This window comes from Condylura cristata, unplaced genomic scaffold (genome assembly GCF_000260355.1).
Source record: "Condylura cristata isolate star-nosed mole 26May11 unplaced genomic scaffold, ConCri1.0 scaffold00001, whole genome shotgun sequence".
Lineage (NCBI taxonomy): Eukaryota > Metazoa > Chordata > Mammalia > Eulipotyphla > Talpidae > Condylura > Condylura cristata.
Genome location: NW_004567102.1, coordinates 17,837,901 through 17,865,793, shown reverse-complemented (window position 1 = coordinate 17,865,793; position 27,893 = coordinate 17,837,901). Strand labels below are relative to the sequence as shown.

Below are 27,893 nucleotides of genomic sequence, written 5' to 3'. Positions count from 1 at the left end.
AGACCACAGTCACTCTGACCTGGTGGAGCTGACTTGACAAAATTTCCCTCAAGGGTCTCTTCAGAAACATCAGAGGTGAGACTGTTGTCTTCCGCCTCCTCCGCCACAGACTATCAGGTGTCCCCAACTCCTGGAGAATACTATCCTGGGGATCATATACTGCTGCTTCAACTGCAGTCTATGAACATCAAGTAATGACATTAGTCAGGCCTATTAATATTAACAGCCTCCTGCTCCCTCAGAGCTTATGTTGCATGGACCCCTTATGTACACAAGAGAGATTACTCCATCTTGGGTTGCAAGGCCGAGAGACCGGTTGGAGATTAATTTGTGCAAAAACATATTCAAGTAGACCCATCTAATTCCAATGGCGGTGCTAAGTCGACTCTCACAAATTCACTGCAAAGTGTTTCTTTTAAAGGACATACTTGCGCTTTGCTTTTCCTCAATTTTTAAATTACTTCACAATAGATTTTTTCGATTTATTTTAAAACAGAACTTGGTCCTTTGAAAATGGCTTAGTATTGGCCTTGTGTTGGCAACCGGGGCTGAGTGATAGATACTAGGAGGATCATTATCTAATTCTCCACTTTTGTGTATTTTGACTTTTCCATAATCGAAGATTGTTCTTTTTTAAACTGGCTCTGTGGAAAGTTGGGTAGGTGAGTCAATACTAATTGCTGAAGCAAGCTCCAGCTCTCCAGGGAAGTGTGCACTGCAGCATCCCTGATGGCCTCTTGCTAAGAGCAGCCCCATGGCTCCTCCCACCTGCAGCCTCACCACTTGTCCTGCTGTCTCACTGTCCCCAGGCCAAAGCCTGGTGGCAGTCAATTTTACAGGGTCAGAACTATTCAGTCACTTCCTGACCAAGAGCACTTTTCCCCGCCTCGACCCCATCCCTGAGCAGGCGCTCCTGTGTGTGGGAGATTTCACAAGCGACGCTGTCGTGCAAGGCTGGGCTTGGTCCCACCCGCACTTCCGCACCTCCTGGGTGTCTAACTGGAAGTGTTCAGCTAGAAAGATCAGGTAGGGCAGGATGATTCCTTCAAATTCCCCGGGGGTGTAAGAGGTAGCATCCAGGTAAACAGTTCTAGTCTTATCTGTGCCTCCATTTATCATCAATGACTTTTATGATATCATGGCTTCCCCCCACCTATTTCTCCCCCCAGGTAGTTTACCCACTGAGGTGCAATTTCCTTGCTAAAAAAGAGGAAATCAGAGACTGAAAAAAGTGGGTGAACAGGTCACACAGATCTTTCCTGCTGCTACCTGTCACTCCCAAAAGACAAACACAGGGCGCCATGTGGAGAGGAGAGGAAGAGGAGAGGCAGAGGATGGCAGGGCAGGGGAAGGGGCTGGCAGTGCTGCATAACATGCTTCCTTGATAAAGGTGGGAAGCCCCCAAGGGAAAGGTACCCTTCAAGTCATTAAGTTTTCCTTGTAACTGCAAGACAGGCTCCTCGGAAAGGCTGGCAGCTTCTATAGCTTACCCATTTGGTGTTGAGTCCATGGTGAAAACAGAGCCTGGGTTCCAGCATCCTGAAGGTAAAGAGCATGACAGCCTCACCTCGCTATAGATGATGAGGAAGGAAGCATCTTTTCCCTCTCAAGAGAGAAACAAAAAACAGAAAACAAACAAAAAACAAAGCATCTAAGTGCATGTGAAGGAGACAAATAACAAGGCATATTCAAATGTAAACCACAGGATTCTGCCCACCTCTGCCTCACGGAAGCCAAGCCACAGGGCAGACAGTACATGAAAATAAAGCAGTGTAAGTTATATACATTCCTTAGCATCAAGATAAAGCTCTTTAAATAAAATCAATATGTTCATCTATTAGCCCGTGGGTTTGTGGCATCATCTTAATTGACGTAAAACAAAACAAAGAATATCAAGAATTTTTAAATGAAGCAAAGAAAATGGGTATCCACAGATTAGGGGATGAGGGCTGAATTGACTAGCCAAAACCAACTTGCGAGCCACACTACTTTCAACTCAAAAGCTTAAAAATATACACAAACAACCTAAAAAGCAAAGTGACTCCTGCAAGTAAATGCCTAGAGTAATACAAGGGGTCATACAGATGTGGCTGGGTGAAAGCAGGTTCCTGAGTCCCACCAGCCACAGAGCCACAACTCAGTGACCCGTCAGAGCTGACAGCACTTCTGGGCTTTTCCTGGGTGGGAGAATGACAGGAGCAGAACTCAAAATTGACCAGCTTCATTCAATGAAAGGAGAACAGAGGCCAAAAGCTTACTACCTCTTACGTGAAAATTAAGTTTTAAAAACTGTACAACTAATATCCAGGGTGACTTTATTTCATGGAAAGAAAGAAACAAAAACCCAACAACATGATTTTCCTAGACACCACACAGTGACTGGCACTTTTCATTTCTGTTATCACATTACACAAAGAAAGAAAGAAGAAATCTACAGACCAAAACACTCTTTCCACCCCCTTTAAATTAGCAGATTTAAATGACAACTTGAAGCAATAATTTTGTTACACATTGATTTAAACTATTTACAAATTAAATTGCACTTATAAGGATAGCAACATTTCTATTATGATTGTAGATTACTTTGCTTTATTGTGGCTTTATATCTTGATATAAAACTTTTAAAGCTTTCTTCAATAAAAATCATACTTTTGCAGTAAATAATTAATTTGCCCACTGAATTTCTGATCAGCTTTCTCTTTATGTGCTTTTCAGCTCTATTTTATGTTACAAATGGCACATACTTCCAAGTGGGTAACAAGCAGACACTGCACTCATTATGAGAGACTCATTCATGAAAAGTTAAAGGGTAAGAAGTAAAATATCAGCAATCTAATCCTTTGGTTCATTGTTTTTTTTTTTTGTTTTTTGTTTTTTTAAAAAACCAATCAATACAACTTACAAATCAGTGATAACTCTTCTTTTTGGTTAAAAACAAATGCGACAGGTAGATTACTGATTAAAATCCAACACTGCTTGAAAAATACCACATTCCTAGTCTCCTCTCACTGCTCAAGGATGCTATTGTCCACAATTATTTGACATGACACAGAATACAGTAAGGCACAAGTGGATGTTACAAATAAAAACAAATACTTTAGGACTTGGTTCTGCACGAGTACTAAGATATGTACCGTTCTCAAGATAAAATAACAACAACAAAAAAGAAATACATATATTTTGTTATGAAATACCTATACAAAATTTTTAAATTTACACCATCTGAGCTGCCAAAAAGGGTTTAAAAAAGTATCAATTTTTTCCCAATACATAAAACTATCTCTCATCAGTAGGCCCAAGAGAACTTGGGTTCAAAATGTCCCAGCACTTTATGGGAAGGAGGAAGATAAACTTTCCCCTTCCTGCGCTCCCTGACGCCAACGTAAGACAAAAAAACAAAGGTCAGATGTTTACAGTAGTGTATTCTACTTCTCACAAACAACTAATATTTTAAAAGAAAAAAAAAAAAACACGCCGCTGGGAGAGCACTGGGGTGGTGACTGGCTGACGGAGTAGAGTAAGGCACTTCCTTGGAGAGAGCAGCATCCCACATGCCACAGAGGCAGTGACTTGCAGGTTCTGGCCAAGAGGAAGGACTGCCTGAGGCTCCTCAGAAGCAGACGGGACCATCTCAACAGCAGGGGAAGACACAGGAGGTAAAACTTGGAGGTGAATTCTACACAGAAGTGGTTACTCGGTCAATGGCATGGTTGACCTCGTTTTTGTTGGAATCCAGTCCTTTAGCAGCATTCATGTCATTGCGCAAATTCTCCACTGTCTTTTTCATGTTCTTTAGCTCCCCGGGGTGTGGAGTAGCTCGCCTCAGAAGTGTTCTCTAAAAACAAAGTGGAGTGAGTGCTTGGATTTTGTTCCATTACTCTTGCAAATATACAGCTTCTGCTTCCAGGCTGTAGCATTCCAACACACATCTTACCTTTTCAGAGATTCTGAGCTAGAGCAGGTAGAGAAGCTTTCTATGGAGCTATGCCCACTTATCAAGTGCTTACTAGTAATTAATGGAAAATGAAAAGTGTTACATATAACTCACCAAGATGGGATTATTTTCAGAATTCTTACTGTAAATTAAAAATAAAAGTTCTGGGTTTCCCTAGTGGCACAGGGGTTAAAGTCTCATTGCTATCAAGCTATTGCCAGCCACTGTGACAGGAGTGAGATTAGATCCCCCACCAGGGAGCTAACCCACATGATGCAGCAGACCTCTCCTGATTTGTCCACTGCTCCCCTCAGCAATCTATCTCAGTAGATCTGCATATTATACTCCCTATTCTGTCTCTGGTGAATTCTCTTACCATCTCTGGCCTGTACCCCAGTTCTTCTAGGCATAAATCAATAAAAATAAATCTTTTTTTTAAAGTTCCATGAATAGCAAGAAAAAAAATTGAAACATTTATAAGGTTTAATTGTAGGGTATGGAGGAAGAAAAATATAAAAGGGGAGACAAATTCCAAATTAAACTCACTATAATGTTCTACTATTACCCAAAATGGTTCTGGCTTCTGTCAACCCTGGAGGCATGGGAGTTGAAGGGAAAAGGAAGCTAAGAAGAAGGACTTCTTTTCTCATTGTGCTAATGTGTGTACTATTTATATGACCAACTGAGGAGAGTTGGCATTTTTCTAACAAAGATCACAGTGCTGGAAGTGAAGTAATCGGGTATGGGCATTTTTTTTTTTAATTACAGTTCAAATGTTACATTCAATTTAGCTTATGAAATATATTTATATGCCACGTCCAGAAATTTTACACAGAGCTAACACAGGTTAGCAAAAGACTACAAGAGTACTAGAGAGACAAGGAAGGAACTGGTGAAATAATCACATTGTAACAAGTCCTGAGGTAAGCATTAAAGGATCATCTATGTTGAGTGGACTTTGTCAAGCCTGGTTCCTACGTTGTACTTTAGCATGACAAATGGAAAAAATCTTATTTGGTAACAAGTGGAATAACAGACTCCCAGCAATATTTTAAAAACACCCTTTCCTCTAAGGAATGCAGGTACTCCCTCCAAGCTCAATTTACGGGAATCTCAGAGTAGGGGGTTTAAAAAATGAAAGACAATTTGTAGGAAAAGTTCAAGTCTGGACTAACTCCTGGAGTTGCTGCATGGCTGAGAGATAGTTGAAAGGCTGAACAATCTGAAGTTTCTGAGTGAAATCTTGCAGGGTAATCCAACTATAATCCCACACATTTTGCACAAAGGGGAAAGTTACATGAAGAGAGTAGTTGGGGACAACAGAAGTCAAGCTGAGTCACACCACAAAATGAGAATGGAACTCATGTGACACAGATATAAATGGGTGGTGAGGAGGGACAGGAAGCAACATCATTTTACTGGAAACAAAAAAAAATTCCTATTAGTTCTAAGGAAACAGCAGGGTCAGGAGAGCAAATGATCAGAAAGAAAAAAAAAGGAGCACCATAAATGACTCAAACAAAAGCCCATAAGTTCCATCTGCCTAGTGTACATCTGGTGAGTCCGGACCTAGCGTTATATCTTCTAAAAATCATCCCTTAAATGCTTAAGGCAAAATGGGGAACAGACTATCTGGAAACAAAAGAAATCCTTATTAGGTGCCATGTTCAATCCTTGGAGGACTTTTAATTTGGATCTCCATGAAGACCAAGAATGCTCATTTCATACCGTTTCATTGTCTTCTTCATCTTTTTCATCTTCCAAAAATCGGATTGCACTGACTCTGTTTACGGCACGCTCACTCCAGGCCTCGTCGGAGACATCGTTCACCAAGTTCTCCAGTGCTCCACAACGAGGCAGGTTCTCTGTGGTGACAAAGACCCCATCAGCAGGGAGCTGGGGCTCCTGTGACTGGCAACTGCTCAGCAGTATTAGCAATCTGATACCAGCATGAGTGTTTTTGAAACATAATTTACAAAACAAAGATACAATGATTCAAAACAACTTACTGGCTTAAAAAGAGTTTTACCAGTGATGTTCAATACTAATCCTCCAGACCATGAGCTTGGATTCTAACTGTCTTTACATATAACCTGTGATATGTTGTATTTTCAGCATTAACTCTAATTCAAAACCAAAATGATACTCAAGGAATTTCATGATGAAAATTGTGCTTGTATTGCAAAGAGGCAGGGACCCTTCTCAGAGGAAACCCATAATGGCTTCCGCCAACAGGGCTGACCCTGGGGCAGATTAGACAAAATACACATAAGGCAGACATCAGCTCCAACTGACGCTTGGGGCCATCCCAGTACTGTCCTTGGGTTAAATTCACCTTGGCAGCTCGGTTCAGAAGGCAGCTGAGGAAGCAAGACACACGTTAAAATCTTCTCTCCCGTAGTACGGTCTGTGTCTGTCTGGAACGTGAGCAGAGGCTGGGACTGGTTGTCAGATAACCATAGTGCCTTCAACTTCAAGGTGGTCAGGGAAAGAGGCAGATGTAGCAACCTGATTTAAAATAAAAGGAGTTATGTTTTTCCAATTGTAAATAAAGCAGCAATAAACATGGGGGTACAAGTATCTTTTTCAATCAGTGTTTTTGTGTCTTTTGGGTAGATACCTAGGAGTGGGATTGCTGGGTCATAGGGAAGCTCCATGTTTAGCAGTTTGAGGAACCTCCAAACAGTTTTCCATAGTGGTTGTACTAGTTTGCATTCCCACAAGCAATGCAGGAGAGTTCCTTTTTCTCCACATCCTCGCCAACATGCCCAAAAGTAGATGACTGGATTAGAAAGATGTGGTACATATATACAATGGAATATTACTCAGCAACCAAAAAAGAGAAACACATGTCTTTTGCAGCAACTTGGATGGAGCTGGAAAAGATCATGCTTAGTGAGATAAGCCAGAAAGAGAAAGAAAAATACTGGGTGGTTTCACTCATAGCAGGAGTATAATGGACCAGGCGAGAAAATAACAAAAATAATGAACAACCATAGACCAGAGACATTCTGTGGGGGTGGAGTGGGGAATGGGACCAAAAACGGGGAGGGGGGGAAGGGAGGGAAATGCACGGGACTATGGTGGTGGCACAGGGGTGATTTGGTGATGGGAAACCCGTGGGGATTACAATTGAGATGAAAAAAAAATGTGCAAAATGATGTAAAAATAAACTTTTTAATAAAAAAAAAATAATAAAAGGAGTCAAGTTTGGCAATTAAATCCTTTTTCTTGTCACAAACAGAACAGGAAAAACAATTGTAGCAGTTTCCTGGGGTTGTCTTCAATCTCAGGATTGAAGATTTTATGTCTATAGTAGAAGATTTTATTTGTATAAGATACTTGATTTACTCTCTACATGTGGAGTCTTCAGTTGGTTACTGTGCTTCCATTTTCTGCAATCACTTCTCCCATTAAGAACTCCAGACCATACGGCAAAAATGAGGAAATTTTAAAACATGTTATTCAGTCTTGACTAAGAGGTTTCAATTTAAAGAGTAAAACACAGTATCACTGTGGAAGGAACCAGAAGCCTGAGTTCCTCCTACTTCAGTGGCAAGTGACTCACTGACAGGACTGGCAGGCGGCAGTGGGATGACATGTTTATAGCAGCACATGGCTTAATACAAAGAGGAAGTAGATACATGGCATGCTGAAGAGCTTAAGCTGTTGTTAAAAAAAAAAAAAAGATTAAACCAATTTTCCAAGATATCACCTGCTTTCTATAGGGAGATCAGTTCAGGCATTCTACCTTCAACCTTTATCTTTCTATTTCTGGAAGCTCCCCATTCTCAGATTCCAGGCGATAATGGACATCATTATCAGATAGTTTCAGTTTCAAATGAGATAGTATATATTAAAGACTTCAAAAATTTTAATGGCACCTACAGATAAGTTCTATTTTCATTCTTACACAAATAGTTGACAGACTGAATGCATCCAGTTACACTGATTTAGTAACGATCACTACAAGAACAACTATGTACTTGGTACTTGCCACCTCAGAACAGTGATTCTCAATCAGGAGTGATTGGACCCTACAGGCTACTGACAATGTCTGTAAATATATTTGAGTGTACTATTAGCATCCACCAGGTAAAGGGAAGGAATGTTGCTAAACAAGACAACATTCTACAATACACAGAACAGTTCTCATAACTGTTCCAAATGTTCCCGTACAAAGGGTTGAAAACACTGTTTTAATGAAAGCCAATGCTTTACACAAGTCTACTATTTCACTTTGAAAACAACCACACCTTCAGTAGAGATCAGAAATATTGGGTTTAAAGACACTAAGATTATATTTGATCAAGTATTTTCACTCAAAGGATAGCTCCATGTATTAAATTATGGCTCAATCTTCGAAGTGACTTCACAAGCTAGACCATAATGAGCGAATCACCCTGTGTTAACTACAAACTGAGTTACACTTTCTTAAACCTCTAGCCCATTAATTCTAAAAGAAATTAGGTAATAGCATATATTCCTGGGGCTCTTTCCCTTACAAACCTGTACATTTATTTCCAGTTAACATATGTGGGAGAACTACCTATAGAGATTACCAACAGGTTCCTATCATACTATTAACAACACATACCATTTCAACTAGGAGAATTAAACTAGAACTCTGTGTAGAATTAAACTAGAGAATTAAACTAGAACACTATTTCAGCTAACAGCTGTACGCCAGTATTATAAATCTCGCCTAAGTAAGTATAAACACAACTGGTTAAGTTACTTTAACAAAGTAAAAAATTAGCAGGGAGACTATTACAACAAATGTGCAGCCTGGGCTGAGCACGGACAGTGGAATCACACCACTCATGGGAGTCCAGCTCTTAATCAAACCGTGCAAATTACAAGTATCCTTGGAAAGACTGTAGGTATCAGACACTGAGGTATTTCACTAGTGCATGTTACACCAGATGGTATATGCGCATTTTTAAATGCCACAATCCATGCAGTGCAGTGACATATTCACACCACCACGAGCAGAGCAGGACGTAGGGACTCAGAGAACAGTCGATTTTAACTCCACTTCTCATTTGGAGGCACTGGTCCTCTCAGTGTGATCAAAAGTGAAATCTTGTGCTTATACAACAAATTACTTGTCCCTCTCTGCAAAGACTGTTGCACATATACTCAACTGCATGGAAGTTACAAATATAAAACATACATATATTTGCCAGGCAAAGAAATGGAAGTTTTATTTTTTTTTAGGAATATCTGTAATATACTGTGAAAGCTTAAATTATATTCAACTCTTTATTTAGTTTTATTGAACAAAAGGATGGTTTCTTTGGAAAGTCCATTCATAGTCCTAGGCAAGAAATCTAGAGTCAGTATCTCTACCTTTCTTAGCCATGGGAGCAAAAGGAAAAAAGTCAACATTTGAAAGCCGGCATAAAATACAAGTACTCAAATTACCTCATCTACTTGATGGCCACCTCATCTACTTGAATTATTAATTAGCTTGCCAGCTGAATGCTACAGCAAAGGAATAAATATAAGGCTAAACAGAGCATCAATAATAAATAATCACTTCAGAAGATGACAAATTGCATAGTAAAAGCTAAAATAAATTACTAGACTCTACAACAGTAGATTTTGTAATCATATCAACCAAGCCATGTAAGATTAATGAGTTGGGTAAACACCAATTTTCCTGCAAAGAATCAGTGCCAGTGTGAATATGGCTACTGCTGGCTAAGCACATACCACATATGAGCTTGTTCACAAGTGTCTCGTGAACAGTGGTGAGCCCAGTGATACCAAAAAGAGAAAAGGCCCTGTTCCTGCAAACTCACACAGAGATTCTGCAGGCCTGCCAGCTCTCTTACTGACTCCCTGCAGCCTGGGGAAAGAAGACATACATTCCTCTGTGAGTGAACCATCCCAGACATCTGTGCATGTATGAAAAAGAAAAGAAAAGCCTACTTTCCAGGGAGGTTGTTAATGCATTTTTTGGTTTGTTTGGGTACCTTCTATACACTACAGATTGAACACAAGAAACCACAGTCCCAATTGTACACATCTCTGTGTCCTACTTAGGGCTACATACCCCAAAATAAAAACTCTGCAGTTCCCATTTCCATCAACGGTAGGACTACAGCATATGAATTGGTTCAATTCACTAAACTGTGAGCCTCTCATTTCCCGTACGCCCATGGCAGCCCAGACGAAGCAACCTTTGCCATCTCTGAACTTCAATCACAACTGCACTGTCAAATTTATTTAACAGCTAAAAAAAAGGCTTATTAATTAATGTATACACTTAACCTATACTTGAATTCTTATTACACAATTGAAAGTGTTTGTTACCTCCTACTAGAAATTCTAAGTATATTTTTTACAACTGTTTTAATGATATATAGACAACATATAATCAATGAAAAATTTAAATATCAAAATATCTAAAGTAAAAGTGGGCAATACACTCAAGTCTCCACACTGTCTCTAGGGAACACTACTATTAATATTTGGATACATTGAATAAGTAAGTTCTTTTAAAAAGGGATGCTGTGCACTGTTCACTACTTGATCTTCTCACTCAGTATCCTGGGCCTCCTTCCATGTCACTTATCCCATATTATGAAGGAATCATCTCAGTCCTCACCTGGTTCGCATTCCAGACTATGGCTACACCTCTGTATTGTACTCTGTCTTTTAATATTTAACACATTTTTTTCCAACTTTGGGATACAATTTTAAGTAAAAAATGCACAATGTGATGATGCTCTACCACAAAGGGCTAGCAAGTTAGCACCTCCATCTTAATCACCATTTTGTATGTGTGTGTGTGTGTGTGTGTGTGCACAACTAAAGTAATTACTATTTTGTGTGTGTGTGTGTGGTGAGAACACTTAACATCTACTCTCTTAGCAGTTTTCCAATATATAATACAAAATTGTTAACTATAATCACCACATTGTATATTAAAGGCTCAAAACATAAACATCTTAAAATTGGAATTGTGTCCCTTTTAATCTATATATGTATACATTTTATGTAATATATACATATGCCTGTATATATACATATATACACACATCACATCTTCTTTACCCATTCATCTTGTCAGTAGACACTTAGCCTATTTCCATGTACTGACTATGGTGATTAATGCTGTAATGAATATAGGAGTAGAGCTATGCCCTCAAGGTTCCTTTGGTAATATATCCAGAAGTAGAACTGCTGAGTTACATGGTAGTTCTATTTTTAATTCTTTAAGGAACCTCTATACTATTTTTCCTAATGGCTGCACCCATTTACATTTCCATGAACAGTGTATGAGAGTCTCTTCTTTCCCACACCCTCACCAACACTTTCTATCTCTTGCCTCTTTTGTAACTTTAAATAAGTTACATCTTTACTATTTCTTACTTAGCTTTTTGAGTAATAAAATTAAGATATAAACTATCTCCCCATGACAGCCACTGTTTCTAGTATTGGCACTACAAACACTGTAAGGCAGATACTCAAATACCCAATTTGTATAGTTGGTGGAAAGACCACAGTGAACAGAAGTCTTTCTCTAAAATTAAGGGACAGCTGATGATGCAAGATACCTTCCGTTCCTGTCACAGGAAGGCTGGATGCTTAGTTTTCAAGGGGTAACTCATGGTCATCCTTGCTATAATTTATTCTATCCATTGTCCTAACAAAGGAAAGTTTTGGGAAATTAACATGTAGTTTCCCTGTTGCTACTGGCCACTTTTATATGTCTGAGCGGAGAGACAGAATCTTCTATTCAATTTGGTCTGATTTCCAATGGTGTGGCATATTTTGCAAGTTAAAAGGCTGACATGGTAGCCTTTTTATTATTATTATTATTAGTTTCTATACTGATACTTTAAATAAGTAGCAATTATGTATTTTAATAGGCTTAAAAGTTGTTCATGAATCTATATATCTTGGATTAAATGACACAGTTAACTGACTCAGATGGCAGCTATGCCACTCAACTTTTTAATGGGGTTTTCTCCACCCCAGCCCAAGCATAATAAAAATTAAACTTTCCCTTCTTCTGAGACCTCTCATGTGGAAAATAATTTTTAGATATCAGAGTCTAAAACTTTCAAGATTTGGTGATGCTAATTCATGCTCACCAGTGTAACAGGAACCAGGGGAGGTTTGAAGTCAATGAGTTTCTACAGCTGGAGGCAAGAGAGTAGGAGAGAGGGATCCTTCTCATGCTTAAAATTTGTTGTTGAGCTCGACAACACTCAGCTCAACCTACATCTTGAGCTTTCAGTAACCAGTTAGTGGTCTGAAGAATCTATCAAAATGTCCTATAAGCACTTGCTTTGAAGAGATGAACATTCCCTGAGGTCATAACTCATCTCCAGGTATCAAATAAACATTGCTATTTATTTAGCACTGCTGTCTATTAGTCCATTAGCAAGAGGAAAAATAGGGGTTTGTCTTCTAACATAAGTGAACAGCTAATCAGCACTTAGTGCACAATCCCCCCAAACACTCTTCAGATGGCCAGTATTTACCATTTAAAATCACTAATTCTCTCCCCCTGACTGAGTACAATTTTTCCATCTCAAGAGCAATCTTTTAATTCAGTTTGGAAATAAACATATATTTCACACTGGTCTTCTTTATTCTGAAAAACTAGGTTTTTTCACTTTTTCATTCAATCGACAAATATTTACCAAGCATCCATTATGGCTCTGGCACTGTGAAGGCACAAATGATACAATGACACTGAAACTGTAACATCTCACCTAAGGTAACTTTAGGTTGAGGATGGCTACCCACACGTAAACAGGCAGTTATTACATAGTGCTGTGAGTGCTCCCTCAGGAATAATTAAATGTGCATGTGGAGAAAATGAAAGTTTGAGTGATAAAGAATAGAGAGCCCCAGGCAGAAAGAACAGTCTGTGTAGGCTTAGCAGGAGGAAGAGCACATGACATCTGAGATGATGATACTAGTCAGAATGGTTGAAACAAATCCACATTCCACAAAAGTGAAGAGAAGGTACATTGCACAAACTGGTGAGCAGTCCAACATGACCTCTTACCACAGAACTTGAGAAATGGTGCTACAATGACCTTGGCAATACTAGACTGATACTCCATGCTTTTTGTGGCCTATAAATCACTCAGTTCTGACATTAACTATAGATCCTCCCATCGGAGAAATGCCCCAGAATATAAGTGAATTTACAATTCCAGAGGGTTCAGAGTCACTGGCAGAGCACATCAAGATGGCTGGTAAATTCTAGTTCAAAATCATTCAAGCTCATTTTCCAGAAGAGGCAACTCTGAAGTCCATGACAACTTACAGAGCTTAGATAAAACCCATCTCCCAGCCTCAGGCAGGGATTGTTTCCTTACATCAATGCACTGACATCCCGGGAGCGGGGAGGGAGGCATTTCTACAGAAATGTCTACTTTAGTGTACCTTATGCTCAGACTTTCCATGACCTTCTCTACTCTACCAGCCTAAGTCACTACAGTGCCTGAACTAGAACTCCTCAGGGCCTGGATGATCCAATTTAACTGGTATAGATTCTGCATGATGAAGCAAAGGCAAGATTGTGAAGATGCAGAGCAAAGGTGAGGGTGGATGGACATCTGTTTCTAGCAAAACAAAACAGAACACACTTACCTGTTCCCTGCTACATCCAGGACGTGAAGCTCTGTTGCTTGTGACACTTCTGCAGGTATCCGAGTCAGTCTATTGTCACGCACACAGAACACAGTGAGGCTGCAGCACCCGCCAATCTACAACAGGAAAAAAAATACACCTTTGCCCAGGTCTTTTGGGGGGTACAGGGCAGGAGCAGACTATCTTGTTTATCAGCTGGCATGACAAGGATGCATAAAATTGTTGGGCTCACTGATGCCCAACAGATTAAATAAAATCATACAAAATCCTGAGTCCAAATAAGTTCACAGAACTTTCTGTAAAACATTAATATACATGTTCTAAACTAAATCTAGAAAATAAAATTTTTATTCTGAAAACAAAGTTATTTTCCACTGTTATCTAATGAAACTGCATCTCTTCAATGTATTAAGCTGGACAATTATTATTTAATATGGGAGCTCAAGAATCCTTAGTTCCAAGTTAGGCAAAAGATATTTACACACAACCAAGATGGGCGTGTGTGTGCACGCGCACACACACACACACACAGCCCTTTACCACCTGCTCACTATATTACCTTCAATGTTCTCAGTGTTCCAGTTGATAAAATAAAACAGATTGAGAGAGACAGCTAACAGATGATATAGTACATTAATTGACACTGCATAATTTTTAAATAGCTTTTGGTCATTCCATTTTCTATTGACAACTGACAAAGTCAACAATGTCTTAGCAAACAGTGAATTTTATAAACACATAAGTTAATCTCAGCCATGACCTGATGAAAAAAGCACATATGTCAACATATGCATTCATACAGAATTTGCTGTTTCTTGTTTTTAAGTAAGCATTACAAAGGTAATTGAGGTTTAAATGAATCTGATATTCAAAAAAGAACACAACTTCCAAAGAATTCAGTGATTCTCCTGAACAGATTCACTGTGGTATTCACAGTCAAAAAAGCTGAACCATGGGGGGAGGGAGTGCAAAAAAGTAGCTGAGCCCCAAACTCAACACTGTGCTGGACTCCACACAGCAACACATTCTTCTTACACTTGCTGTCCTAGAAAGACAGCTAGGAGAGCTCATGAAGGAACCTATTGATGTCTGACACATGGAAAAATACTCCACAGTCTCCCACTTGGGGAGGAGCAAGAGGCTCAAATCTGCAATGATATTTGAATGTATCTCCTGCTCTTTTCCATTAATATGTGCTTAATAACTGTATAATATCTCAAAAGCAAAATACATACTTATAAGGTTACTGCCTAGTTACCCTCATACACAATCTTATTAGAGCTCCTTTTAGGACTTAATATAAAGGTTCAGAAATAATATATTTAAGCACAGGATTTTACCATAATGAAAGTAAAACAGAAATAAACACAAAAACAGACTAACATTTTGTCTCTTATCACCTGGAAAACTCCCAGACATGTAGGAAGAGTTCTGGACTGTCCCCTTGACTTCTAGTATTCCTATTCCCCATCCCAGCCAAAATGTCCTCTAACACACATCTTGTATTTGTCGTCCCGCTCTATCTCACAGAAATGCTTTTTGTCTTTCTTTCAAAATCTTAACCATCCAAAATTAACTAAACACTCTACTCCATAAAGTGCCCCCTATACTAACCTTCTGAAAGTACATCTCAAGAAGATTCTTCAGATCCACTGAGCAACTGCTGATTAGCAAGTGGCCACATGTAGTAATCAGGGTACTTGGCAAGCACAGTGCTCATTCTAATCCACCTATGTAGGGAGCCTGACCACCTACCAGCATGTGTTTGGTTATTTATTTACTTACTAGTGAAAGGCTGCTACTTAAAAGCTATTACCTGCTTCTGTGTGTAGCAATGGAGACAATCTCTCAGATTTTATAAATGCAGGACCTCTGCAATGTCCTAAGGAGATGTGCGACAGGATCTTGTGTGGGGTCTCACCTGTCTTCCCTGCCATGAGGAAGGAAATCATCAGTTGCCCAGGAATTTAACAGAAGAAAAGGAACAAAAACCCTGATCTTTTTAAAGATGGACATGGACAGATTCTCTGTGATAAATTTAGAAAATCCTAACAAAGATCTACTGAAAGGAAGGAAGTCCAGGGCCACCTCCCACCTCAGCCTGCCCCATATGGAAGAGTGTCTGCTCTGGACTTGAGGTTCAGTGACGGCCCTGGATGCAGAGGCCGGCCTCCCAAGTCAGCATTTGGCTGTGTCTGGACACCCCTCAACAGTGCCCACCTGGCCTGCATTTCCGTACACCAGGGAGGCAGAGCAGATAATAATAGTTGAATATTCACCTATGTGATTCTCCTGATGGAACAATTAGCTCTTGGATGGTTTGGATGGTACAGAGCCAAGACACCCTAGGTGACAAGGGCAACTCTGTCATGAAGCTATGCACAACCCAGCCACTGCGGGACATCTGTTCAGGCACACTGCCACTGAGCCAAGTGAGCATTTTTTTCTTTCTTTCTTTAATTTATTGATTCATATAGAACTGGGGTACAGGCCAAAGGTGCAGAGACAGTGAGAGGATTCACCAGAGATAGAGTGGGGAGAAGAACAGGCTGACCAACCAAGTACACTGCTGAGGGGAGCAGCGACGGGTCAGAAGAGGTCTGCTGTGCCATGTGGATCACCTCTGGGTTGATGATCGAACTTGCACTGAAGAGGCTGTGGCTAGCTTTCAGTGCTGCATCCTAACTCACTGCTCCACCAGAGAGGGCCCCACGTGAGAATTTTCAATTGGTCTCATGGGCCTATACTGTCTATTCAAAAAAAAAAACACAACCCAACTACTTAAAGTGGGTCAGAGAGCACTCTCCATGCTGTGAGGATAAAAGTTCTAGAAAAGTTAGCATTCCTTAGGTTTGGGGGGAGGAGGTAATGCGAACTCCCAGTGGAATGTGCAGCTCTCCACTGTGTCTACAGTCTCATTTATTTATTTTCTTTTTCTTTCCCTAGTCTCACACCCATTTGAGACGTCAAAGGGTGGGAAACAATTGCATTTAGAGACTCCTAGGCAAGCTGGGTTGTCAGCAGAGTGACCTCCTGATCCCCATTGTCTATGGTTTTGGAAAACAATGCCAACAAAGCCAGCACAAGAATCTATCTGTGGAACAGTGTGCGAGGGAAGCCTTAATCACCCCTTAGAGGCACAAGCTGTCCCAGGCAAACATTCACACAAACAGCGCTCTCTCATTCCAAAACAGCCAGGAAGGGATGGTGTGAATCTTCAACTGTCAGAATACACTATTAAACAGTCAATCTGTAACTCAAAACATATAGTTCTCTATTAGACATCAAGGGGAATGTGGTGCAATGGAGGGTGTGGCTACCTTGAGGTCACACAGATGTGTGTTAGAATGTAGGCTCAGGCAGATGTTTGTGGGTTGGGATATGTTACTTTAACCAAAATTAATGATAGGATTAAGTGCTATTATACAGCAAATATAATTTAGCAACTATCACAGTATCTGGCCTACTGCTGTTGCCTAATGATGGGGTAGCTATGGTTTTTCCCAGAGGAAATCCCAGATCCAAATGATGAGTGCAATCAACACTTCAGCCACCTATGACACTATTCAATCTGTGCAGATGCTAGAAAGCTCTTCCTGAACCCACAGAACTTCTTAAAAACTACTTTCCTGTATCACAGTGGCCCTTTGTACTAGCAACAGTGAGGACCTGACATGAGTTCAGTGTTGTGTTGTGTTGTGTTGTGTTGTGTTGTGTTGTGTTGTGTGTGTGTATACACTAGTCATATGTATTTTCACTTTTTCTTTCTGGTTCAGGAGGCAGTTTACTAGTTCCTAAGTGGTCATGAGGATAAAATATCTATCACTTATAAATTCTGGGAAACAGTTGTTTAAATAACTTATTACCACTTATGTAGGGAGCTGATATTTTTAGACCTCCCTTAAACCACATAATAGCGCCTTCCCAGAATACAAGGGGTGGGACTTGGATTCTCTAAAAGCTACAAAATGCAGTTGAGAATCCTCGTTTAGCTGTCCTGTGTCTCTTAATTCAAGATGATACTGTCCTAAACTGTTTGGCACTGATTTAATCCATCTCAAGGAAATGGGACTGCCAATTCATAGTCAAGTCACTTTTTAGTATATATTAATTGTCTGCAGGTGACATTACCCTAAAGGAGATCATCAGTTTAAAAAAAGAGTCTGTACTAGTCACTTTTGTCTGCCTATATCTACTCTGTGAATGCCTACCAAAAGTATAAAGGAGATTTCATTTCCTTCAGTGTCTTTCTTGTGATATTATTTGTAACAGAATTAAACTCACATTTAATTGGGAAAAAGGAAAATGCAAAAAAAAAAAAATCTGGTCTAAATACAGTCTGAAGAGTAATAATATGTATAATTTTAGAAACCAAAGGTTATTTTTGCCTTTCCCAACATCATCTGTGGCATATTATTCAAATGTTCCCTACTTCATAAATATTCTGGAAATCATGTGGCTTTGGGACTCCCTGAATTGCTGGACTACTGACATCAAAATATCCACTAACAACTATGGCATTTTTCTTCTCTAATTATAAAAAACTTATGTACTGCAAAATAAAGTCCTATATAACTACACATGAAAGCACAATGAAAAAATGACTCAAAACAAATCCTACATCAAAGGGAAAATCAGTATTAATATCCTGAGGTATAATCTTCCAGTATTATCGACATACATTTGTGATTATACATACACATTTTAACAGAACTGGAATCAACGCTATGGTTTTTAGTACTTTTGTTCACATATGAAATCAAGAACATTTCCCTTGTCATTAAATTTCTAAAATCATCTTATTGGCCACAAAATTATTTCATCCTACAGATGTAGCACAGATTACTTCACAAAGAGCCCATATCAGTTCTGCCATTTCTTTGCTGTTAATGTTGGGCCAGTTGCTTAAACTTCTCTGAGTTTAGTCTTATAATCTGGCAGAGGCTGATAATAATTTAGCTATACCTCATAACTATTGTGAAAGTTAGACAAGGACAGTAATAAAAGCACTTGGTACAGTGTCTGACATGTGTTAGTTGCTCCTATATATACTGTGAGAAATATTCTTGTATACCATTCTTATTGTAAATCCTTAACTGTTTACTTAGGTTAAGTTCCTAGATATGTAGGATCTCCTTCTCTGTGACGCCCCCAGGATGCCATTACCTTCTCAAAGATCAGAACTGTACTTTCACGTAGATAAATTCATCTACTTCCTCTTTTATGACTTACTTCCTCTTGTCAAGCTTAGGAATCCTTTCTTCATCTTGAAATGCAATAGTCACTGTATTTTATGTTAATACTTTAAGATTACATTGATATTTAGTTGTCAGAAAGTCATTTTAGAGTATGATGGGAATTCACACAAAAATAATTTTAAGGTATAATTAGGCAGTAAATGAACCACAGAATGAATGTTCTATCACTATGTATGTTTCTTAATATTTTAAGACTATTTATGGGCAATTAATATTTACAGAAAACCTAAACAAAACAAAAAAAGGTTGATCAATGGTCTTCAAATCCCATCTTGTCTTACTGAGTGTGACCTAGTTGGGTAACTTTAATTTTGAATTGATAGAATAAAAGACTGGACTCCAAACCTGGATATATGCTCAATTTCTTCCAGGCAGAAGCTCTTTATAGTTCAGGTTAGCTAACAGTAGTGTTTGATGGGGAAAAATTATAAAGTTACAAATCGTTGTCATCATATCCAACTCCCTGTCTATCCATGAATCACACTACAATACAGTCTCTTTTGAAGTATTTCCTCCATTAAAAATAAGTTTTTAGGAAGCCTCCAGAGCATATATAAGTAACAGGACGAGAAATAAAAGACACAATAAGTGGCTTGAAAAATCAGAAGCATGCCACATGTAGCAAATAAAGCAAATCTAGCCTTTCCATTAGAAATAGAATCGTGCCAACAAACTGGAATTGAGTGAAGACAGATGAGCTGCCAAATTATGCCTTTCAGAGTTTCTGAATAACTTAAAATGTAATTCACAGAACAGCATTCTTTTGAGAGAGAATAATCTGAACAAATCTGACAAACACATAACAAAATATGGTTCCAGGCCATGCAGTCATTAAAAAAAATAAATTTAGAGAAAAATGTCCAAAATTTTACAATGAGGAACACACAAAGCAGTCAGCGGATTTGAGTCTTCATGCATTTAAGAAGCAAAATGGAAGTCAGAGATGGAACTGTGGTCTGAACAATACTTACAAGATGACAAGTTTACCTGACTTTTCTAAATTTCCAAGCAGCTAACAATTAAGAAAACAAGAGACATTTGTTGATTTGGAAATGTTTACTACAAATAACACCACAAAACACAAACAAAATCTATTATTGTGACCCACATAGTACGAACATTTTCCCCTCAACCATTTGAAAGAAAAAAAAAGTAAATAAATCTCGCTAAGACTAAGGATCTATGATTTAATACTGACAATATACAATACCAACAAATTAAAAGAAAAAGACAAAGAAAAAAGGAACTACACAACATATAAGACCAAATGGTAATTAATTCAACTGTGGACTTTGGGCATATAAGTTGAATAGGTCAGCATTTCAGTTTAGATATGTCATGCATGCAACATACTTATTAAAGAGAACGTAATAGAGCCTCAAAAGAAAAGAATCCAGTCTGGAAGGTGCAGGATTTGATCAAACAGTATCAAGCTTGGAGCCAGAGCACACTTGTGCACAGACACACAGACACAGGTGCTACTCCCTTCCACTAAGCCACATACATAAACACACAAAACACACACACACACACAGGGCCACAGGGCCTTCCACACTCACTCACAGAGACAGTGGCACAAAGGTACTGCCCAAACCAACATGACGCAATTGGAGGTCAGGAGGCTCTCAGTGGTTTGGCTCTTCAGCCCGATGGTCAGAGGCAGGCACCCAGCCATTTCTGCTGGGTTACCAAATTGTGACCCACAGCAGAAGTGGAGACATGGGAACATGTGCTTGGTGCATTTCCTCCCCTGGGAGCCGAGTTTGTGTGAGTAGGAGGAAGGGATGCTAGGAAAGAGGAATTGCTAAAAATCCAAACACCCTCTGGCTTACCCAGTCAGGAAAAAGCATAGACTTTTATACCGTCATAAAACTTCAGAAGCCAGAAAATGAACCAAAATTACATAGAAAATGGGTAAAAAGTGATAATCAAAATGCATTGAAGTTGGAAATACTTTCACATCAGAAAAGCTGTTCTAAAAAAAAAAGTCATGCCTCAAGGCACATAGTAGGTATCTACAGCTAAACAGCACAAATGTCGTTCTCTTAAAGTGAAAATAAGACTAGTGCTAAATGACGGTGATGGTTTTACAAAAATAGTGTTCTAATGTTCCTGTCTAGAACGTGTCCTTTTAAAGAGAGAAAAAAAATCAAGGGAAGTTAGTTGGGTGTGATGAAGCTTACTGGGAATTTAGAAGTGCTCTCTTTGCCACTTACCTTGAGACCTACTCCTAGAATGTTAATTTTGTAAAACTGCATTAATATAGTTCAGTATTTTAGAAAACACTACTTAAAACAATTTGACTTTTCTTTATCAAACTGAGATCCCGCCTTACTCAGGTCACACAGATGGGAAGGCTGGCTGAACCTGTGTGACCTGAGCAGTGAAGTTCTGAGTGGCCAATAAAAGAGCAAGGAACTAGAGTTCAGGAGACTGACCCGTGGAGCCTGGTTTCAGGGACTCCCAGCTCTGTGAGCCCTGGTAAGGACAGCTGTCTCACTAGTTTCCATTTCCTCATCTGTAAAATGTGGACATCCTCATAACCTCAAAAGCTGTTGTGAGGAGTCAATGAATTAATATACATGAAAGCATCTAGTATGGTACATGCATTAAATAAGAAAGTAATAAATCCTTTCTATTTCTGTGTGTGTGTGTATGTTTATGGGTCCAAACGATTATCTCCCTATGTGTGCTATTCAACAAGAGTGAAATAAATACTCACAATATCAGCTGTTTTGGTTTTCACTTTGGTTCCAGAGGTTGGAACCAAAATGTATTGATTAGCATAGGTTTTACTTGGGTCCCAGTTTAGCTGAGATATTAACTTTAGTTCCTTTGCTTAAATAGGTTTTCTTTCGATGGCAGGGAGAATTTTGGCATGCCCAGAATTGAAGACCAAGCTCAAGAAAGGAAAACAGAAACCACGACGACAATTTCAGACACTTGAGAAGTACCCTAGTTAAGTAGAAACCCCTCAACTTCTGGCTGGTTGGATGGCAGCTCTGAAAGTGTGTCAAGACATATGATGGAATGGGTTAAATGGAGAAACACAAATTGCACCTGGTCGGTGACCTGTCACACCAAACCACACCTTTTTGTATGAGGTTCTGGCAAAAGGGAGGGTCAGCTCACCAATAGCTCATTTGATTGAGGTGGGTGGAGAGGGGAAACGGGCTTAAATTTAATTTTAGGCTATACTAATTAAAAAAATCAGTACTTCCCTCTGCCAATCAAGTTCTCCTTGTTCCAAACAGAAAGCCTTCTTTTAAAACAACATATTACAACGTATTACACACCTCCTTGTTTAATCTACTGTGGACTTCCTCCTCATTCTTTTCGTATTCACCCCCTTGCCAGAATGCCTAGGTCTGCACAGCTACTTCTCCACAATGGATGGTGGCTTTCTTTTTTCTCCCACTGGGAACACTGACAGAAATATCCCAAGAATCTGGTCTTAGCTTCCATTTGCCTTCCTCAAGGAGAATGTCTCTGTGAAGAGCTCATTCATTCTTGCTCGATGTGAATGTTGCCCCGGACAAGTGCCCAGAGACAGGGTGCATCAAGAGCCGTCCCTATAACTCCCATGGCTGATGAAGCAGTTTAACTGTATTCAACTCAATCAAAATCAAAATCATTGGCTTCCTCTGCCAAATCCCAAATTATCCGTTTCTGTCAACGGTGTCATTATTCAGTTATATCAAGCCCCAAATCTCAATCTTTATCTTTCTCCCATATAAAATATGATCATCTTTGCCAACATGGTTCATAGTCAGGGAAACTCACCTACTCTATTTAATGGTGCTGAAATTCATTCTTTCATATAATTCTTCCAACCATCTCTATAGTCACAGATGAAAGCATGTATGTCTTCAAAGAGTACCATGTAAAATTTTAAAGTATTTGACATTTTGATCTCTTGTGGGTTGGTGTTATTACTTTATAATTATTATGCTATTTTGTAAAAAGCACATTACCTCTTTTGGTAGTGACACCAATTTATTTCTGTCTGCATTCAAGTTGCTCAACTTCTTAAGTTTTCCAATGCTCTTAGGTAAGGTCTGTTAAAAAAATATTTTATTATTAATTTAACAAATATTTGGAATATGGATCACAGTAAAGATCTTTTCAAGGACTTAAGGAATATAAACTCATCCTACGCATTATGTTCAATAATTCTTCTTGAACATCACATATTTGTTAAGATTCCCTAAGGAATATGGAATTATCTACTTTACATTTGTGTTGAAATGATCATTGTGTTTCAATGAACAAATCAAAAGCTCAGAGCAGGGAACAGAAAAACACTTAGTAAAGAAGAAGAAATGAAGGCTCTTCAACTCAAGTGAGTGAGAATTTTCCCTCAAATTTCATTTTCAAAATTTACTCCTTCCTTCCCTGCACTTTTGAGAACCACAATAAACAGTGGCTTCCATGACTGTGGAAGTCACAGGGCTGGGGAAGGGAATGAGAATCCCAAGCAGGGTGCCTGAGGCCAGTGGGAAAGAGCTGTGAGGATGTTACAGGGTATCCCAGAGTGGACTGGGCCACCTGTCTGTGGGGCCTCACCTGCAGGCTCACAATTGGGTTATACTGCAGGTACACACAAAAGAGTCTATAACGGGTTTATTTACAAAAGGGGAAAGGAATAGGAAGCAACCCAGGGAAAGGGAGTGGGATACCAAGTAACTAGAATACTTCACTGACTGAACACACACAGTCACGTGGTCCAGATAGCCGTTTCCCGAGCGAGAGATGCAATTGCGCCCTATTTATCCCCCAAATGTCCTGCTAGCCTCGCCCTTGTGTCCTCAGTTCTCTCCCTGGTACTGCTGGGAGTTGTAGTTTCCAATCACTGGAGTAGGGTGTAGGGTCCAGAAAGCTGGAGTAGGGGGTGGAGTCCATAAGACTCTGCAGAGTTCCTTTAGGACATCCTTCCCCTTAACAAGGGGAGCACAAGGCCCTTTAGGACCCAGGCCAGAGTCCACAGGGGCCAGGAAGGGGTCTTCATAGATTGCAAGGGTGACTACATTTTCAGTAACTGCTAGGACTATGATTTGCAAGCCCAAAACCATGAAGCTGGACAGGAAGACTTGATCTTTTTAGCCACACTTGCCAGAGGAGGCTGCTGCAGCTGCCTGAGGAGAGACTCTGCCGGGCTCCCCCACCAACTCTGTGTCCTTAGTGCACTCTTGCTGTCTTTTTCTGCTCTTTACATCTAAAGAACATTACTGACTCTTTGCATAAAGAAAGGAGAGAAAGGGATAAAAGGAGTAGTGTAAAAAATAAAGCAATAAGATGGAGCTAAAGAAATAAAGGTACCAAAGTAAACTAAGGAAATAATACTGGCCTCAACACAGCAAAAAGAAACGAAAGGGGAGATGACAGCAGAGGCATGAGCAGGAGAAGTGCGATTGCTGCCACCATGCCAAGCTAGCCTTAGCCTTGGCAGGAGGTGTGTGCCCCGCCTCTGCCCAGGGTAGACGAAGGACTGTCCAAGTGCCCACTCCACCCCCAATAGCTAGGACAGGGCAAGATCACAGATCAAAACCCGCCAGATACCATTCTCCAACTAGCTTATAAAGAAAATTCCTGCTACAATCCTAACCAAGGCTCTCCCTGGCCAACCACCATTTCTTTTCCTCTCTTAGGATCTTCACATTTTGTTCAAAAAAAAAGGTAGAGAGAACTCTGTTTCCTCATTAGTCTTTGGACACCCTGGCAGGGGCATCAGTCACAGAGAGTGGTTTATCCCACCACTCGCTGGGGATCTCTGGGAGGTATTAGCCAGACCTAGTACTGAAAGCATGACAAGAGGGACCCGCTCTGACTGGGAATCGCAAAGCCACTTTCTTCATGTAAGCAGATGAAACATCAGTCACCTTGATGCCAGATATTTGTTTCACAAGTCTCTTTTCAGATGCAACCTCAGGAAATTTCCACTTAGTCCATGCAGATTACAAATAAGTAGAATTTACCCCTAATAAGTATTTATGATATAGAAACCACACTACAAATAGCCATTGACATGCGCAAACCACTCACCAGGAGCTGGTTTTCTGTAAGAACTAATTCAGTGAGGCTTTCACAGTCCCCAACTGCTTCAGGCAACTGTGTGAGTCTGTTCTGATCCACCTTTAAGATCGACAGTTTCTTTAGTTTTCCTGTAAAAGTGTTATTTAAACTCATTAGCTACAATTGTATTCAAATAATCACTTGGTATTGCCTGTCTGCAGTTTTTTGTGTTAAATAGTTACTCATTTTTTCCCCCTCGCCCAGCTTCTCAAATTATGAAATCCTAGCTCACTAAAGGTAGAGAATTAAAATAATTTGTTCAGAACATGAAAAACAGTCAGCAATTATAAGCAAATCATTTTAAAAGTCATTACCTAAAAATATCCTATCAAAGTCAGAAAATTTAAAGAAAAGCAAACAGCTGGCTCATGATAGATCTTTAAGAACAGGAGATGCTTCCTGTACAAAAAAAGAGACTTCAAACTTGTTCCAGGAAATCAATGAAGCATAGTTTATTTTGCCACCAAATGTGAAATGACACTACAAAAATCCTTATAAGTGTTTTATATATATGTGTGTGTGTGTGTGTGTGTGTGTATGTAACAAATTTTTAAAACTCACTGATTCTTTCTTTTCACCCATTTCAACAAGATGTAACAAATCTATTCCTCCTTCTTCATGACAGCCTTTGCAGTGCTTCAAGTCAGCCATCTCCTGCCTCCTACTTCTTCCTATTCTCAGAAATGCAACATCCCTAGTTCCTACAACTGTTTTCAGATGCCATATGATTCTACCTAGCATTAAAATCCCCATCAATTTTCCAACCAGTTTTAACCAAAAGGCAATGTCCATGTTCCTACTCAATTGCTATTAGCAATTACCACTTTCATCCTGACAAGTACCAGAAAGGATGTGGTTCTAAGTATTAAACATCTTTCCAAAACTTCCTTTAATGTTAAGTTAAATGTAGGTCAAAGTCAGGAGTCCTATGATGACTATATGGTTAAATAACACTTCTTACAATTTTTCAGTGGCTTACAATGGAACTGCCAGTTCACGTCTGTTTATACCTTTTCTGTTTATACTTATTTTTCTCACCCTGGACTGAATTCCTTTATGGTATAGGAAATGTCTGGACTAATTTTTTTAAGGAAGTAAGCACAGCATGAGTAAAGTAAATGATTATTCTCAATGTGCTAGAGAAGATTCCATTCAGGCAAACTATTCTCCCTTAATAGCCCATCCCTAGGACAAAGTTACTTTCTCATAAACTGTTCATATGTCTGAAACCTACTCTAATATGTGGGCCAGTCCCTACTGAAATTATTGAAGATGTGGATGAAGCAGAAATGAGTCAACACTTGCAAGTACTAATACCTACAGCTGCTTTCAAATCAGGATGACAGGAAAGCTTGCATATAGGAAACCTGAGTTGTATTAAACATTCCTTCTATTGCTTCTTTAAAAACAACTACAGCAGCCAGGTCCCCAGCACCTAGGAGTGCTGATCAATGGGTGTGTCAAATGCTTGAGACAGTATCTGGCACCTTCAGGTATTTTCTATACATACCAATGCCATCCGGAATCACTTCTAGTAAGTTCTGAGAAATAACTAAGTCCGTTAATGAAGCCAGGCCACTGATTTCTTCAGGAAGTCTTTCCAACCTGTTTTCGGAGACATCTAGGCACAACAGGCTTTTCAGATTTCCTATTTCCTACATTGGTGACAAAGGTTTTAAAAAACATTAAAAAAAATACCTCATGTTTCAACTTGCCATAATACAAAGCACAGAATCTGTTACTGTGATTTTCTCCCAATCAAATCCCAGAGTAGCCCTAAGGATGTTTCTTTTGCGTATATTGAAATGTGAAGACTGTAGTAAATTTCCAGAACCCTTCTGGTGAAAACAGGAAGCAGAATAAATCAGAGTTGGGAGGGATGACAAACCCTTCAACTTCTGGGAAATAGGAAATCATTCTCATCTAATAGATGAAGAGACAGGCAACAAGAGAAAACAAATGACTTTAAGAAATTACTTTAATGACATGATTAGGGGGAAAAGGCTAAAATATAGTTCTCCAAGATTGTGATCAATCACTTACTAAGTAGCTTGCACTTCAAGGTGACCCTCAAGTTTTCTGTTAGGAAGTCATCTATTTTATATATTCTCTGCCAGGTAGTATTTATTGCAAGAAACATCCGCAAGATTGCTCCAATAAAACTGAAGCATACTGACATCTGCACACTTTTGCATGTAACATTAATGAAAAGAGAAGCTAGTATGCTGCTTTTAATGGAAGCAGTCTGTCCAGGATTGGGGAAAGTGCCAGTGGTCTAACATGCTGCAGTTACTTTATACCTTACAATCACAAAACAGTAATTTTCTTTCTTATACTGCCTCTACTTTCATAAGCCATCCACCTAGGCTGTCAGCGCTGGTCTTGGCTGCCCCTCCCAAGTCTGTTCTACGACCTGTGCACCCATATGTTTCCCTCCTAGAACACAGCAGCTCTATTCATGTAATCAGACTACCCCTTACTGAAAAAACATCCATGTAAGTACAAATTCCTCAGTGTGTGTTGACTTGTTCTGCTCTATTCTTTCCAGTCTACTCCTACCTAATGTGTATCCTACAGCTGCCACTCCTGTATTTCCTGTTGATAAGAAGCTAGTTAACATCTTTGTTCATTTCAGACCCCAGAAGTAATTCTACTTTTTTATTTGTTCCTTTTAACAAATTTCTTTCTATTCTTTTCTTTGAGTCATCACTGAAGACAGGAAAACAATTCTGATTTATACTGTCTGGTGTGTTTAGTCCAGGTTTAACAGAAGTTTATACAAAAGAAATTTTTCAGCAGTCATGTAGAACTTGATCACTGGAGCCCTGCATTCAAGAGGTGGCTTTTCAAACCTATCGTCATTTCTAATCATTTATGCACATCTGTGTACACATACTCTTCCCTTCATGTCTCATAAACGTGATTATTTTCCTGATAACTTCCTGCTATTCCCCCATCCTCTGATTCCTGTAGTAACCAGAATTTTCTCAAACAGGATTTCCCCT

The 27,893-nt window shown here is 39.4% G+C and overlaps 1 protein-coding gene across 1 annotated transcript in view; it reads right to left on the bottom strand.

Moving 5' to 3' along the window:
* Window positions 1-2,864: 2,864 nt before the first annotated feature.
* Window positions 2,865-27,893, bottom strand: part of LRRC1 (leucine rich repeat containing 1) — a 118,966-nt gene continuing 93,937 nt past the window's right edge. Inside the window, 7 exon segments of the mRNA XM_004673580.2 lie at window positions 2,865-3,835; window positions 5,663-5,799; window positions 6,270-6,442; window positions 13,559-13,674; window positions 22,791-22,874; window positions 24,859-24,977; window positions 26,399-26,543. Of these exon segments, the coding sequence (XP_004673637.1) occupies window positions 3,677-3,835; window positions 5,663-5,799; window positions 6,270-6,442; window positions 13,559-13,674; window positions 22,791-22,874; window positions 24,859-24,977; window positions 26,399-26,543 (933 nt within the window). The 3' untranslated portion in view covers window positions 2,865-3,676.